Source organism: Haliotis asinina, chromosome 5, assembly GCF_037392515.1.
Source record: "Haliotis asinina isolate JCU_RB_2024 chromosome 5, JCU_Hal_asi_v2, whole genome shotgun sequence".
NCBI lineage: Eukaryota > Metazoa > Mollusca > Gastropoda > Lepetellida > Haliotidae > Haliotis > Haliotis asinina.
This window is the reverse complement of record NC_090284.1, coordinates 58,732,081-58,750,249: the sequence shown is the minus strand read 5'-3', so window position 1 is coordinate 58,750,249 and position 18,169 is coordinate 58,732,081. Positions and strand designations below refer to the sequence as shown.

The window sequence follows — 18,169 nt, the reverse complement described above, 5'->3', positions numbered from 1 at the left end:
GAGAATTCCATATTTGCATCAAAAATTACATGATTGGATAAAGTGATATGATTGGAACATTCTAGCACCTAACAGACAGCTTGGGTTCTTCAGGGTAATGATAATCAGTGTGTTAGCACTTAGAGCATGCTTTGTTGCATGGAGATAAGGCATCAAAAGACTTATTATTTTTACTATTATTACATTAACATGATATCATCATAAAACTTCAATATTTCATTATGTTTTCAATCATTTCTTCACACTGACCACACCAGTCATTAAGCTCAAGTAACTGAGATGTAAGTATGTGTCTTTACCATGATTGTAATAACTTCTTAACAATTCCACTTTACGTAAAATTATTAAAGTTTCACATAAAATGCACAAGTCCATCACATCCCTGGTAGCAGCATAAAGTCCTAAGCAGCCATTGTTTGACATGTCAGTAAAGTGAATGGACCCTGTGACCATGACAACTTGGCTGGTATCATCTTTACCAATAACATCATTACCTGGTGACATCACCTGAATGTTGCAGGTGACAATCACAGTTTTTCCAAACACCTGATTATTCACAGGCCATCACCTTAAGACATTACTGAGTGCAATGGTGAGCAATCTTAATCAACAATGTTTCCATCAGTATGTTTGGTGTTATCTGAATATATATTGGGTTTCATCCATTTATTCTTTATCATGGCAACAACATAGAATAGCAAGGTAAAGCACGACGACATAGCTATTCCTGTCTTTCAACACGAGCTGGAACAATACTGCACAGTTTGCAGGCCAGGCGATCAATTGTGTTTGCTGTCGTCGGAGCAGCATAGATCAGGATTCTTGCACAACCTGTGTCACTTGCAGAAGAAACCCACTTACACACTTCTGAAGTCATTACCATAAATCATGCTAAGACAATTACTGGCTCATTTGAAATACAAAATGTCAATATTCAATAGCGGCTATTCTTGATTATGTGATAATCAATAAATGTTTTTGATTCATGACCTGAGACCTGACAGTCAACAGAGTCAAGATATGTTCTCCTCTGTGTGGAAGGTGGCACAGACGCAAAACAGGTTTACATAAAAAGACAGTCTGTGTAAGCTTTGCGCTTAACGGAGTCTTACCTGACACAAAACATTCCACCCAATACTCAAGCACATGAGAAAGGATGCAAACAATTCCATTGCAAAAAACAGACAGTTGTTCCAATCATTAAATGTTAAAACCAATTCAATTTCAGCCATGGTAGCACATACATAAATTTCACTCTCAAATGTCCAATTTCCTTCATGTCTAATCTCTTCCAGGATTTGGTTACACTTTCTTTATGAATGCTTTATTTCCATTTGTTGTCAACACAACATGAGGTGTTGTCCCTTGGGTCTACTCCTACACGCCAAGGGCACCCGAAACGCGAGACAGAGAGCTTTCAAGACTCCCCACATACCCAATAAAGAAACAAAATGTTCAGTTCACGCTTTATGTTTACGGAATACGTGTGAGTTTGAGTGAGTTTTACGTCATATTTAGCAAAATTCAAACAATATGACAGAGGCAGACACCAGAAATGGGCTTCACACATTGTACCCATGTGCAGAATCAAATCCGCATCAAGACAAGCAGATGCTTTAACCACTAGGCTACCCCATCACCCCTTCGGAATACAGTGCTGAATGGGTATATAATTGCTTAGAAACTAAACTTGAACAGTTCTCCTGTCATCAAAACTGAAAAAGATTTCATTACTTCCCCTCAATCTTTTTCAAAATTTAACTGGTTGTCTATAATGATAATAAGAACCCCCTTATCACTTTCTTAGCTCTTGAGGATATATTATGATGTATATGGTACTGATGTGTTATTTCATTTTTTATTCAGACCTAAACCGACTAGGTGACATTGGCGCACTCATCCTTCAGAACTAATCTTCTTTCTGATGGTCTTTAGCTCCATCCTGCAACTCTGACTATTCAATCCGACATGTCCATTCAAATTTTCTTTCTGGAAAGATTCCTTTTCCAGCTACCTCATAGAAATTGTCTCAACAGCACAACAAGCTATCTCTTAAAACATTTTTTGGGGAACATTCGCAAAGCCAGTTTCAGAGCAGATTTAATTCCCTCCTCTGTGTCCCATTAGAGCTGACAATAGCTTCTGACCCATGGTACTAAATCTTCATTGAACATAAAAATCATCCGCACTTCTTTGACTCAGCACAAAGGAAATGACAATGTTGTGTCTTGCCTTCACTTTGAGGTCCATGTTTTCAAAACACATGTTAATTATTTCCTTCAGCTTATCCTCACCGAGCCATACATGGCAATTGCGCAGAATTCCAACACACAAAGAAAGTGTCACCAGTTCCAACGGCGGGATCTCAATCAGTCCAATGCTTTCACTGTTGCCATGGAAACAGGCAAACATACACCATCCTTCCTGGCTCCAAATCTGGCCTCTCGGCTTACCTCATGTACTTGCTAAAGAATACTAACATTTGCAAATGCCGGGATGTAAGTCGTGACAATAAGGTTTTTTAAGAGCGAACAGAACATGCAGCTAGTAATAAGACCTAATGAGATGTCACAATTTGTCACTACAGATAATTAAAGTTCAAGTATCACATCCATTAGAATTGAATTTTCAGAAACAGGGTCCATACAATAAGGATATGACTTCTATTCATCCACAGGTGTTTATAATAGCATTGAGACTAAAACGCCTTTGTGAAACATGGCTCTAGATAGACAACACTCTCATTTCATCCTTTACTGTAGAAAAATAAACTAAGAATTATCTTGACAGGCTTCACATATACTGATGATGCCAGATTGGATGGAAACAGCACAAGATTCCAAAGATAACTATTTCAGCAAGCCCTACTGACAGTTCCCTTTTGTAAATGGGCCAACAGTTTAAAAGTACCCATACATATATCTCTGTATGACAACTAAAGGAGGGAGAGGTTTTTATATTGATTCTCATCTCAAATCAGGTTTTATAAGGCTCAACAGGACGGATTCTCATTGCTTGTGAACACACTTCTGATGTTTTCAATAAGGTTTTGGCTTTTCCAATAACCCTCAACATCAAATGACCATGCAAATCTTTCAGTGAGGCTATCAACATCAAAACCTGGAACTGATCCTCAGCAATTTCCTTGACATAAACAAGACACTTCTTTACCATAAAATGTCCTACTGCTGCCGAAAGTATTAGAACAATTCTTCCGCCGAATATGATGACCTACACCAAGATGGATCATGGCTTTGTCAAAAGGTAGCAAGTAGCTCTAATTCAAGACCACACTGTCTGGCATAGAAATAGCAAATCAGACTTTGAGAGTCTGAATTGAGGATCAAAGGACCACAGATGCCATCAGACAGAACCCCAGCTTTATGACTATTAAAGATTAATGCGTCTCTCGGACCGAGTGGACTGTTGTAACTTTGCCCAGGGTTACCACAGTGAGACAGAAACGCATGTCCAAGGTGGACCATGATGCATAGCTACAGCATTGTATTAATTGAAGCACATAGACAAGATGGCTCAGGATCAATAATCATGGTCTGCATTAATGGCAATACCAATGCTGGGATGTCCGCTGCAAATTTGTTCTATCAATATACATCATTTTCACACACAATAATCACTGGTCATTACATTCACACATGCTATCGAACTGAAATTAAACATTTGTTGTCCATTAGCAGAGACACCTAGCGTTTATAGTGATACTCCTATTGTCATTGAAAGGAGCATATGTATGAAGTAAATAGGGGTAAATTATCAGGAAAATGTGCTTAAAGTGACTGATTACAGGGAAAACATGGTGAGCTAACAACAGATCAGATAAATACATCAACATCTAACACACTCAATGCTGCATATGAGGAGTATTGAATTCATATTCTGATGTTAACAGGCATTATTAGTTGAGCGTGTCTCTACTTCAAAAATTTGTTCAGTATACCCATTGTATTTTAAAGCCTATGACCATGATGGCAAACAAGGAACTTAATTTTATTTTGTATGTATGATTGATGATATTTATGATACAGTGAGTGAGTGAGATTTAGTATTGTGCCGCTTTTAGCAATAACCCAACAATATCACGGGAGGGGGGGACCAGAAATGGGCTTTACACATTGGACCTGTGTGATGAATCAAACCCAGGTCTTTAGCGTGAAGAGCTAATGCTTTAACCACTAGGCTAAACCAACAGCCCCTATTTATGATATAGAGAAACGCACAGAGATAATATGCTGTTGATCATAAAATATCATTCCTAAATCAGTTTGATAAGTAACTGAGAAGATTAAGTACTAATACAACAAAAAACATCCATGTCAGGGAATAATCAGACTAGATTATCTCCTAAACCAGATTCCATTCGGCAGAAGGGGAAAATGGGTGTGAAAGTTCCTTGAATTTATCACTGAAAATCAGAGATGAAGCCAGTAGTTCGTGCAAAGAGTATGCACTTCCTGTCCTTCAGGAAGTATCTGCCAATCACGGAATTAGCATCAAATGAAGGTGTGTGTTTGCCGACTCAATATATTGCGCACAGGAAATTCAATATTTGCGGTGAAACTTGTCTAAAATGTGCACTGACATTAAATACGCCCCATCAACACTAATAAGAATGTGAGGCAGTCTATTGAACATGTCATCATGACATAGACAAACTGGGTTCTTACATACATACCCTATTCGAATTCAGGAGTCGTTTAACATCCAAATGTTTATATTAACTGAACATTCAAAAATGCAAAATAAAGCATTCAAACACGCTAATCTTTGTTCAGACATAATGCCCGCCACATGCCAATATGAACATGAGTGGGAACATTGTCATCTCTATCTGAGAACATGCACTGACATTAAATATTTTGATGCACACTAAAGTTCCTAAAAAAGACTTAACAGCTGGTCCAGACAAACACCTGTGTGAAGTAAAGATAAAATACATCTCAACAATTATCCACTTACATGTACAGTTGATAAAATACATTTTGACCTCAACACATTAAAGTGTAATATTACATGAGAATGATGTATGCACTAATATCAACAAAAACATTCATCACACATTAATATTCTTCTTTTGAAATACTAATGCTGGTGTATATGAATATGTAGGGCAACTCTGTAGCAATTATGTAGATGCAGTGTGTACACTGTGTCCATATGATTGTTGTGGGGACCTTACATTCCTCATACTGTTCTACATGGTCTCTATAACATGTTGAACAAAGGAGACAACAACACACCTTCAGTGAATAACTCAGATGTGCACATCTTAAAACAATGAATACAAATACTAGAGGCTTTATGACTGGTTGTTATGCTGCATACAAAATATAGTTTTTCTTCAGCTGTTTCAGAAAATACAAGATGATTTGTATGCATGTGAATGGCCAAAAACATACATTTTCCTGGAAGGCTGTTTCATGGCATTAGTAAATCTACATAATGCATTCATTACAAAATGAAAATGTTATTAATACCCTTTTTCTTTGGACTTCTTTGAAAATGGAATCCCAATTTACCTTACATAAAGTACTCTGAGATCGAGAGATTAAACAGGGATATGCATTACAACAAGTATGGTTGTCCTGGACTAGTGACTATATAGTGCCACCAGTGACTATATAGTGCCACCAGTGACTATATAGTGCCACCAGTGAATATATAGCGCTACCAGTGAATATATAGTGCCACCATTGACTATATAGTGCTACCAGTGAATATATAGTGCCACCAGTGAACAGATAATGCTACTAGTTTCTCACATAATCCAAAATGAAACATAGAAATTTATGGATTCTAGAATGCCCATTAAACAAGTAGTATCACATAATCTAGTTACTGCAGTGTGCCTGTGGTGTTTACCCAGTCAAAACATGCTAAATGGAAGCAGCACTGGCTGTTGATAGCATAGAATAGCTAATGAATTAGCGAATAGAATAGCTATTGCATTAGGATGGAATTTAATTATGTACTCACTTTTTCCACTGTTTTCCTTGGCCTTGCTTCTATGAAGGACAGAAGGCCACAGCACAGGAACAGAAGAATGTACCCCTTTACCAACTCCATTGCGTTCACTCGTACAATCACGCCTCACTCATAGCCTGTGAACAAACAGGGAAAACACCTTTATGAACTGATGTCATTTTGGTATATATAGAATCAAACTGTAAGCAGTAAAGAATAGCCTGACCTCAGCAATGTTAGTAAGGAGGGATTTGGAACTCATTTATCAACAGCATGAAGAAAGTATTTATGCCAAGTCGTCATTACCCGACACTGAAAATTTACTGTTGGGGTATCAACACTGGACTTGTTAACACATTTCACACAGAGTACAGTGATCGATGTTCAACCAACCAATAAGAATCCCCAGATAAGTTTTGGATACAGTGTAAAATTTCTAAAAACAAGGCTGGATTCAACGCACTGGTAAACCTATATTCAAATACCATCTATTGTACTCTACTAAATAAGCCTCACTAACATGCTCACTTAACCGTTATGCGATACAGAGATTCGAGTTGGGTTTAAGCTAACAATGACAGGTGTAAATTTCAAAATAATTAGGGGGACTTCTTACTGAAATTACATGGACAAACGATAATGGCTTAGAATAGCATGTTATATGGCTGTTTGACACCTTCTTGTACATGGATGGACAACTTCAATGGATTACAACCACCTCCTTAGCAGGCAAGGAATGGGTTTTAAAATTGAGGACAGGATCTTTGCAGGCTTTGCTGAACAGAGGTGTTTATTATGAAAATACCTACTTCAGTTACAGTGCAAACCAACTAAGAAGGAATGTGTATATCGCAATGCAGGCGTATTTAACTATAAACTGAATTACTACCAGTAGAGAATCACAATTTTAACAATTTCTGATCTTTCACAATCAGCTTCATTACATCACTGATGCCAGGATGCTCATAAACCTGAGACAGAACAAACAAGTGAGTGACTGAGTTTAGTTTTATGTCAGACTCAGCAATATTCCAGCTACTGTAAAACAGAAATATTCTCTGTCAATTCATATTTTGCCAATTCTGCGTTTCTCTTTCCAGTGCAAACAATACTCAGTACTATAATATTACCTCTTTCAATGCCAGTCAACCAGATGCATTCACATATTATAAAATGATTTCTCAAAGGATATGTAATCAATTTCCCGGTATTGTGGCTTTCCGCTTGCTAAGGGGATACAACAGGGGAAAGTACTTCCGTTTTGGAAGCTTCGTACCAATAACATGCAAGCCATCGTGTTATGGTAGGTATCGTTCAAAAGCTCTGAACATCAACAATATCACTATGCCCTTGCCAAGAGTATTTTTGCAGTTGTAAGAAGTGATTTTATTTCATAAAGATTGCTTTCTAATGAAGGTTTTCTGCCTCAGTCTACCATGAGGACTGTGATTGGTCAGAATCATGCATGTCTCCTTAGACAGTCAATTATGTTACAGCAATGGATATCATCCTCATAAACAAACAAACTTTACAGACAAAAGTTTTGGGTAAAATCAGACTTTTTCTGAACGCTTTACGTAAAAAAATCACTACCTGTAGTATAGTATGTGGAACGTATCGTACTAGTTTAAGACCTGTGACAAAAATGATTCTTGCATACATTTTAGCATTAAACATCACATCTGAGCATGAAGTTTGAGGCGAGGACTGCTGAAATGTTACTTGAATTACATTAAACTAACATACAAAAAAAAGGAGGAAATGCTACTCTCGAAAAACGGGTGTTTATCAATTTTGAATGTCACATCTGTCCTGATACACAAGTCCTGATAGTTTTGTTTTAGCAAACAGCCAGGATGTTGGGGAGGAAGCAAAATGGTTTCATGCCACTTTCAAGTACAATTCAGCTATACCATTGCAGTTTAGGGAATGGAACACAGTCTCTCAGCATAATGAGCTAACTGACCAGTGGAAAACAGTGCCAGTCAGTTCCAAATATACCAGTTCTACTAGTACTGTCCAGTATGATATGCTGGAATATTCTGTCACATACCATCGAAAGATTTTTTGGCAAATGAAATGTTTGAATATAAACAGAAGATCATCTAGGACAACAATTGCTACTGCACATCCTCTTCTCTGTAGAAAAGTGTCTCAATCAGTCAGAGAAATACAAGTCACCTGTGCAAAGTCATAACATTAGATGTTACCATGGTTACAATACAAAAACACAACATAAACACATAACTATCTTTAAATAGAAATTTGACACGGTTTTGTGCTTATTACTGCTTAGTTCTCCAGACAACTGAATAATAATCAAAATCTTAGGATGATGTTATGTTTGGTCATCTCATGCCGAAACTCACAAACCTTGGTATCATTTTGGTCAACATCTTGCAAAATATTCCGAAAATTAAGGACAAGTTTTGTCAGACACATGGGCAAGGAAATATTTCCAACTTTGGAACATATCATTCTCTGAACCCATCTTGTCCAATTACTGAGATTCTTAAGAAGTTGGCTTCACTAAATCTGGCTTATATATTCACCAGCTTCTAAATGAAGTTGGTGAATATATAAGACAAATATAATGATTGCAACTTATTTATTTTAACACAATGTTTCTGGGCCACTTCTTGCCCCTTCTGCAGGTGTTATCTCAAGTATGAAGTTGCCATTGACATACTTGTCTTATATAGTTCAATCCCATCTTTGATAGGCATGCTAGAAGTTGAGTAGGTGGAGAATGAGGACCATGATTTATGGATATACTACTTCATTTATTCAGTGAGTGCGACGTTTCGACATAGAAACACTGCCATTTGCTTGACAACAACATTAGTATCTATGCTGAAATGTTGCACTCAATGAATAAAAGAAGTTGTATATCCATAAATCATGGTCCAATCAATCCATGCTCATCTTGGGCACTGGACTATGAAGTGTACATATCAACTCACTAAAGTTGGCAAGTAGTTCCCACTGACACATAATGGCAACTGTTTCTTCAAACTGTGGTCCTTATAGATCTCAAATAATGCAAATATGCCAAATATTATATTTAACAAAGTCAAACAATAGCAATGCAGTATAAGCTACCTCACCATGGTCCTCATCAGACAGAAATTCTGTCATCATCTTCACAGACAAATAACAAATAAAGGTTATACATAATTAATCACTCTATCAATTATAACCTTAAGGGAGGAAATTCAGTAGCAAAATGAGGCAATGTGATTTATATTAAAACAAAAGTGTCTATACAACATCATTACAGTATGAAATGACACAAGATGCAACAGGACTTTAAAGAATTTTCCTCTGAAAAATATCTCTAGCCTTCAAATATAAAAAGAAACGTGTTGTTCCAGACAGTGTCTATACAAAGTAGTAGTTTATGAAATAGTGCTGTAATCAGTCATCCGGATGAGTCATAGCAACAATAGATACTGCTCTGCCAGATGACAAATAGAGACATCGTTCCGATTATGTCAATAAACACGGGCCGAGCATGCCCAGAAATACCCTTTGAAAGAAAATTAAAATATCTCAACCATCACTGTCAGACGATCCGAAAGTAGTGAAATGAAAACTCTGTTCCCTGGACATCAGAATAAATAACGCGGTCCCCTACAAGTCGTCTGCGGCGTTGTGCCATTATACCAATTCCAGTGCCATGATGATATGGCCTGATGCTTTTACAACGCGCACCTGCGCAAATTCAAAATCAGGCGTATACGTGTGTACCGACCTTACACTTTGTTAAATAGGTATCCGCTATTTCAACAGTAGTCCGAGGATAACTGATATAGACATACACTGAAAGCAACACAAGCAGACGAAATTGCAGGGTCCTTAGACGAACCGTTTTCACTCACCGGTCACTCTCCAAGAACCATACGATACACTGCTTCCGGCCGAAAGATGGCGCCCTTAGACTGGTCTATTTATACAAAGGGAGACAACTTCACACCGCATTAACATAAATGGTGACAAAATGGCCACATATTTGTCGAGACAATTCGTTAACTGAACCATATCATCGCAGCGATATTCTCAAACTATGTTACAGTATCATGTACGTTTCTAACTCAAGATTCTAGACGTTAAAACGCGTGGATTTACCTTTGATAAATGGACTATTCCAACAAAGGTTTTTGTGCAAATCAATTTAGATTTAATAATTTATTCCCTTATAATGGTCGGCGCACGAGCTAATCTGATTCGTTCAGAGAATGTATGGTTGTACAGGCTGTCCAGGTGCCTCCGTGGTCGTCGGACGAGAATCACTTCACACAGACACCACTCTCTCACAGTCCTTCTAGCGGGACAGTGCCATGACAGAAATCGATAATGTACATTATCACGCGCAAAACCTTGCATAATTAATTTATGCCGCTCTGTGGTACTTTGTACACAAGAACAGCTTTACTCTATAGCAACATATGTCGCATTACAACCAGTATCGATTTCTACCTACCGTAACCCATTGTATTCATTTAACGGAGGTTTCATCCTCAAGGCTTTGTCTTGGGCCACTGAGCCTGGTCTTGCTTTGGTTAATTGGACAGTGTTTCCGAGACAAAGCATCTTGCACGATAAAATGCCTCTTATATGTTGATGACCTTGGATTCTGGTGAATACGCAACATGCACCTGTTTGCAGCAGGCTCGAATCATCAATACATTGTTGTTTGTCCTGTCTCTACTGTTGTCTAAACAATTTGCAATACATCATGAGTCTCACCCGAGTAAGATTCGATATTAAATTTATCAACACGAGTCCATTGTTTAAATGTCTGAAGGTTTATACTTAGATTCTGTATATCATCCAGAATATTTTTGTCTACTTTAAACATTAATAACTAGTGATCTGAATGGTGAAGGTGGAACTATTCTCGCTCAAGAGCCACAGAGACTATTAATGTTATTTGATTGTGACGTCATGGTAACCTGATGTCACAATGGACTGCAAACCATTGTGATGCAATTTTATTCTGGTGATATCTCCTTGGATATACACTTTGTTATCACCTTTCAATGACATATTTCCATATTTTGGGTATACATCTCCCATTTATTGCCCGGAACTTAAACTTCCGAGGACCCCGCGTGGCTGAATGCCTTTCCTCTCGAAAATAAATGCAAATGTTAAAGCAACTGTAAAAGATGGATAAGATCATGATACAACCACAGTGTTGTTCGAGTGCATGGGGAAGGGTATACTTACTTACTTACTTACTTACTTACTTACTTACTTACTTACTTACTTACTTACTTACTTACTTACTTACTTACTTACTTACTTACTTACTTAGGCGGCCGTTTACACATTCACACATACACGGGAACCACTACAATTGGCAATTTCGGCAGTGTCTCACGACATGTTTGGAGCAACGTTCTGATTTATAAATTTATTCAAAACGATATAAAATCATACAAAATGGACAAATATCTCTTCTGGTATTTGTAAACCGGATTAAGCTCGGATTATACCCACGCGCAGCCTAGTCATGTACAGTGACTGATGACCAAGTCGCGATTCAATCTCTCGAGTCGACTAAAGGCATGTTACGACCCTTCTGCTAAGACGGATGATAAATCAAAGCAGCGATCAGGGGGGTCAGTTAGGACATTGACAGGGGTGGATTTCCAGGTACCAGGCGAATAAAACGAGAACAAAGGAATCACGGTCATTGATTTTATTACCGTGGTTAACCACGTGTACAAAGTATGGCAATTTACATGCATTTCATTTGTTTCATGTGCCACTATATATAGTACACACACATATAGTGAGGGCAAGTGGTTCGTGAAGACGGTGATCTTAGACCCTGCATGGATATCGGAAATTGTCACCCGTCAAACATCATCTAAATAGTACAGTGAGGAGTGAATCTGGCGAGACGGTTAAATAGATTTAACCAATCAGACAACGGCTACTATTTAGGGATCGGAGGGACTTTCAAAATATTCACATCACTGACACAGATCTCTCCGCAAACAAAAATCCGCATATAACACAGTTATTTGACCTGCAGTATATACGCCTTGGGGTTTCTGTTGACATGGTTACCATTAGCTAATATTTCCGCAAGATAACATCCTTGAATATTGCCAAAAACACTATTTTCAGCGACTGTTTACTCACCGTTGTCATGGTTGTACGTACGCCGTGTGCATTACCCGGTGGTTGAACAGCAGGAGCGGATCCAGGATCCACACGATGCATATAGATCATGGAGTGCAAAGGTTAAGGGTAAATGCTCCCCAAGGAATTATTTTCGGGGCAGAAGGTTGGTTAACTTGTGGAGATGAATATCACAATTACTTGGTGTTAACGCCTACCACTTGGGAGAAAACAAAATGTACGGGCATTGTGCTAAGAAACATAACAACCTAAACAAGACGGACATGGGTATCGAACACACAGATTTCGGAATCGCGGAAGTGACACTAATTAATAAAACAAAACAAACATACCTACATACTATGCTTGTCCCAATAGAGACGCGAGTGAGTGAGTATATTTTGATGACACAATAGACAATATTCCATCACCTGGACACTGGACACAACGCCATCAGAATCATCTGTGATAGTTTGGGTAATCGAGGAGGTACATTTCCGTGAATGTATAGCGACGTATATAAACACATAATGGCTTTTGGTTTCAAAAATAATTGCTCGCTGATTCTTTAATAGCAACCTGATGTGTTGCGACTGAATATTTGCGTGCAGTGATGCGTTGTCCACTCTGTGATGTGTTGATGAACTGGCGTCCTCGTTTGTTGATACAGTGTTGATGGAATGGCGTCCTCGTTTCTTCAGTGAAGATGTAATGGCACCTTCATTTCATCATACAGTGGAACGGCGTCCTCCTTTCTTCAAACAGTGTTGATGTTCATACAGTGTTGATAGAATGGCGTCCTCGTTTCTTCAAACAGTGTTGATAGAATGGCGTCCTCGTTTCTTCACACAGTGTTGATAGAATGGCGTCCTCGTTTCTTCACACAGTGTTGATAGAATGTCGTCCTCGTTTGTTCATACATTGTTGATGGAATGGCATCCTCGTTTGTTCATACATTGTTGATAGAATGGCATCCTCGTTTCTCCATACAGTATTGATGGAATGTCATCCTCGTTTGTTCATACAGTGTTCAGGGAATGGTGTCCAAGTTTCTTTAATAAGTTTATTTCCTTACAAGTTCGAAGGCATTGAAGAGTGAGTCAAATGATACAGAGTTATACAGGTAATTACCCGTAATGATCCAGATGCCTGATGTTGTCTGTGTCTGGTTTTATTTTTATCTTCGAGTCAGTTTACGAAACGTGACACGAAGATAGACAAAGAAGAAGGGAATATATGATATTGATAATTTCTACCCAAATGTGAAGCTGATAAATGCAATCGAGCAGACACGACTGTTAATACGTTCATGAGTGGCATCAAGTTCAAATGACGCGAAGCAAGCCTCGTCTAAAGCACTTAACCCGCAAGACGCTGTTGCTCACCTTTCCTCTGGAGTAAGTGATTCTAGTTTTATGATGTGCACAGTATTATTCCAACTATTATTTGTAAATAGTCGAGTCTGGATGAGACAATCCAGTGATCAACAGCATGAGCATCAGTGAGTGCAACTGGGAATTGATGACATGTGTCAACCATGTCCGCGAGCCTGACCACCCGAGTCGCCTCTTACGAAAAGGATGGGTTTCTGGCCAATATTCGAACCTGGACCTTTACGTGGAACAGCTTTTTTTCATCCTGGAAAACTCTTGACATTTAACGGGTCCTGAGAAAGAGTCCACACGAATTTTCCCTACAGTATAGTGGCAAAACATCACCCATATCTTTTTACTGGGTACAAAGGCTGCCAGCAAGCACATTTGGTATTCTACATACGAGAGATTTTCGCATATATCCGCGTAGTGCTGGTTCAAGAACGACGTTAAATATATGCAATGGGTTTACGAGTTATAAGTAATCTGGAGTCAAACCCGGAACATTGGCATTTAGAACGAACCATGCACGCTTAAACACCCTATTGGTCTTGTGGCAATGTGTAATGCAGTGTAAAAAAGTGTCATGGCTACATAAGCCACCGTGTCAGCATAAGCTCACCTCTTACGTCGAAAGGACGTGTTAACCCTTAGCTGTCTCACAGTGTGCGAAATTTTTGCTTGCCAGTACGACAAGCTTTGCCTGAAAGTCAGCAGCCAACAAATTCATTCACTCGCCCGAAATTTGAATGTAAGACACTGAACGAACGATTAGAAAATGGTAAAATACCATAATTTCTCAGACTATATAAGTTCGCATGATTCAAAAGTGTATTATGACTTAACAAGTCGGAGAGAGTGCTGTACGTTTTAAAATCACCCCATGAAAATTCAATGGCTAGTCTTGCCAGGGACTGTGTATTGGCCCGATTGGATTTTGTACGAGTCACTGGCAAGTGGGCCAGTTTCTGTTTCGCACACTGCACTGATTACACCCAGTGGGCTGTACGCATTTCATACACTCCATACAATTTATACACTGTCAACTGAGCCGAAATGCATAATACATGCTAATACCTCGCCGCAATGACTGACATCAAATTAGGCAGCCGTGTAAGGAAGAGAGTGACTGTGGAGTACGTGAATACGTTACAGTAGTTGAGGTCCATATTCGTGACACAAGCAGCCTCGGTGACGCGCCATTATAGTCGGTGTCGGATTACGGGCAGTACTTATACAGACTGAGGTTAGGTGCATGTATATATAGTTCTGCTCTATGGGCAAACATTACACTTTACAGGCCTACATCAAAATACCGCCTCTCTAGTTTGCGAGACAATGCGTCTGCCAGGAGGGTGGAAGGTCGGTTGTTCGATTCCGGGCCTCGTCATAGTAAAAGACGCCAGGAGATGGTAATTGCTACCACTAAGATTGGCTCTCCGGATTAAGGGGACAAAAAAGGGCTGGTTGAAACGGATATGACTTCAGCCGTGTCCAATTCGGACACCCATGGTAAAAAGCGACCTGCTAACTCTGGGACAGTATAATACGAATATAAACACACACGAGCCCATCGAGGTTAACACTATCTTCAGCAACCCCTTTATGTTGTGAGAGGACAAACGGGATCGGGTGATCCATGTCATCCGAGTTGTATATGTCACACACCGCCAACATATTGCTGAACTATTTAGTGCACACGCTATGTAAGTTAGACAGTCTTGAACGGGTACTGAAACGCAATTTCACCTCACCTATGCATAGTCATTGTATTTAACAAACATTCATGAACCACTTGTTGTGAGTTCGAATCCCATTTCCGTCGGATGGTCAGCTTTATCAAGATGAGGGATTCAAACCAGAGGGACTCACTAAAGACATCAATATTGACAATCCAATGTCTATATGATCTGGGCCTGGGCCTAGATTTCCGAATCTTCAATCCTCGCAATGACACGAGGGCCTGTGACCATAACCCGGTGAAACATTTGGACAAAAAAACACAAGCATTCCTTTGTGTTCTGCATAGACCACATTTACATAAACTGTATGCATAAGAGGAGCCCGAAATGTTCAAAAGTGAGGGTTCAAGGGTTTCGAGCCTCCCCGTATTCGCTGATGATATATCCACAGAAACGCCAGGTTTCAAATCCCTTTTCACATCACATTGCCACAGAGTGCGTAAGTTCACAGTACTTCCGATATGTCTTGTTCCGGTGGGAAAAAGGCCCGATGTGATGGCGGGTTTGGTCGTTCTTTAGCATTTGCATGGTGTTGAGAACCAATAGGAAGAATCTGCGTACCATAAAGCATTCGTAGCGCTAAGACATTCGAAACTACAGACAGGTCGTCAGATTACAAACACTTGGCTACATTTAAGACTCGATGTGCATGTTTCGGGTGTTGATGTTGTGTCTGTACAAGCTGCTTAAAACTCTGACTATATATACATTTAACAGGTTCAGCTATGAAGAATCGTTCCAGTGATTACTGGTTTTGTAAATTCCGTAAATCTACTGGCCGACAGAAGACCTCATATGTCCTTTTCCGTTCGTCGTCTGTTAACGAGGAATGTCATCATTGTTGACCCATCACTGGCGATTCATCTTCACTCTATTCTCTCATTGACCAACATAATAGTGTAATTTGGTAATATTTTATGAGCGCTTCGTTGGTTTAACTCGCAGCGACATGAACACCCAAAACACATACACCCTTTGGTCACTGTTCTGCAATAACCTGAACAGATCATGTGGAGTAAGTTTTCATTAATTAACGTAAATAATGTACTGAACAGAAAATTAAAACAAACTCCAACGTTGGATTATAAGTTTTTTCTTCAGAATCAGTTACTAAAATCATTCAAATGTTAATAGTAAATTGTAACTTTTACATACCCCACTTTCTTGCAGTCAGTTTTCAGCCTCTGGGTAGTGCATAAGTGCATACGGATAGTGAGTAGTAATTACTTTTCTGAATGCATTCACATCTACCATAAAGCTGGAAAATGGGTTAGAACTGTCTTCAGCAAACCATGCTTGTCAAAGATCAGGTGAGCTGGCTTGCTGACCAGGGACTCCTTTCACAGAGCACTCAGGTGATTGTAGTGAGTGAGTGAGTTTAGTCTATTGCATTCAGCAATATTCCAGCTATATGGCGGCAGTCTGTAAATAATCCAGTCTGGATCACACAATCCAGTGATCAACAACATGAGCATCGATCTGCGCAATTAGGAACCGATAACATGTGTCGACCAAGCCTGCAGGCCTGACCACTCGATCCTGTTGGTCACCTCTTGCGACAAGCATAGTGTCCTTTTATGGCAAGCATGGGCTGCTAAAGGCCTATTCCAACCCGGGACCTTCATGGGTCTAAGGTGATTTTAAGTTACTAAGGTAACCTTGGTGCAATGTTAAAGAATGAAAGATGAGGATAATCTTGGTAAAGTTTGCTTCAGGAAAGGAGACCTAGGTTTACTGACACATATACGAATTGATGCTGATGGTACTGACCACTGGATTGTCTGGTCCATCGATTATTTACAGACCACCACAATGTAGCTAGGAATTTGTGGTGTTACACAACTAACCAACCAACTAAAACAGGAAGCGACTCGTCAATAAATCTGTATCATAAGAAAAGCAATTTAGCCTTGTTTATCTATTTTCAAAAGCCCAGTCATTAATTCCTATGATAATATATTGCACTTGACATTCTTTCATTTGCATAAACATTCAAGTCAGGTATTGTGTTCCTCATACCATCAGGAGTTTGTGTGTTAATATTATCACATAATGTGCAGTCCAAGTCTGAGTTCAAGTCCATATTGTTCAAACAGGAACTCCAAAAATTTGATCTTCAGTAACCCATGCTTGTCGCAAGAGGCAAATAAAAGGGATCAGGTGGTCAGGCTTGCTGACATGGATGACATGCCATAGTATACTACCCGCACACATCAATGCGCAGGCTGTTGATCACTGGATTGTCTGGTCCAAACCTGATTACAGTCTGCTCAAACAAGCCAGTTAGGGATGTCTGCCCACAATGGTAGTTAGTCCTGGCCTTGTATCGGTCTAGCAAGCCAGTTTGGGATGCATACAGCAACAGTAGCTAGTCCTGGTCTTGTATTGGTCAAATAAGCCAGTTTGGGATGCATACCCGCAACAGTAGCAAGTCCTGGTCTTGTATTGGTCAAACAAGCCAGTTTGGGATGCATACCCGCAACAGTAGTTAGTCACTGACGTCTAAGCACAACAACAGTAGTTAGTCTTGACCTTGTATTGGTCAAACAAGCCAGTTAGAAATGCCTACTTGATGTGTGTCTTTCAAGCATTAATACAGTGTCTGTGCATGCTGCTTAACATGGTGATCATAATAGTGACTGAACACGTTCAGGCAACATGTCCATGTAGTTGTGTGGCACATTACAGTAGCTGGTCCTGGCCTTCCATAACCCAGTTGGGAGTGCAGTATTCCCACACGTCAGTAAATGGCCTCAGCTAAAAGTTCCTGTGTCAAAATTGCAGAAAGTGACATGACGGGCATATGTAACTATGACTCACCATGACTTTGTACCGGCAACCAAAGATAAGCTAAACTTGTATCAGACAGGAACCCTGGCCTTGTTTTCAACTCCTTGTCATTATTTTTTACAGGATAAAACAGATCCATGGTGAATC

At 39.4% G+C, this 18,169-nt stretch overlaps 1 protein-coding gene across 2 annotated transcripts in view; it reads right to left on the bottom strand.

Moving 5' to 3' along the window:
• The window catches only part of LOC137284937 (follistatin-related protein 5-like), a 106,467-nt gene extending 96,533 nt beyond the window's left edge, over nucleotides 1–9,934 (bottom strand). Inside the window, exons 1-2 of one of the 2 annotated variants that reach the window (XM_067817006.1) lie at nucleotides 9,864–9,934; nucleotides 5,995–6,119 (exon numbers count right to left, since the gene is read on the bottom strand). In XM_067817006.1, the coding sequence (XP_067673107.1) occupies nucleotides 5,995–6,084 (90 nt within the window). In that variant the 5' untranslated portion in view covers nucleotides 6,085–6,119; nucleotides 9,864–9,934. Of the gene's footprint in view, nucleotides 1–5,994; nucleotides 6,120–9,736 lie in introns of both variants that reach the window. The other variant, XM_067817008.1, reaches the window with a different exon arrangement.
• Between the last annotated feature and the right edge of the window lie 8,235 nt (nucleotides 9,935–18,169).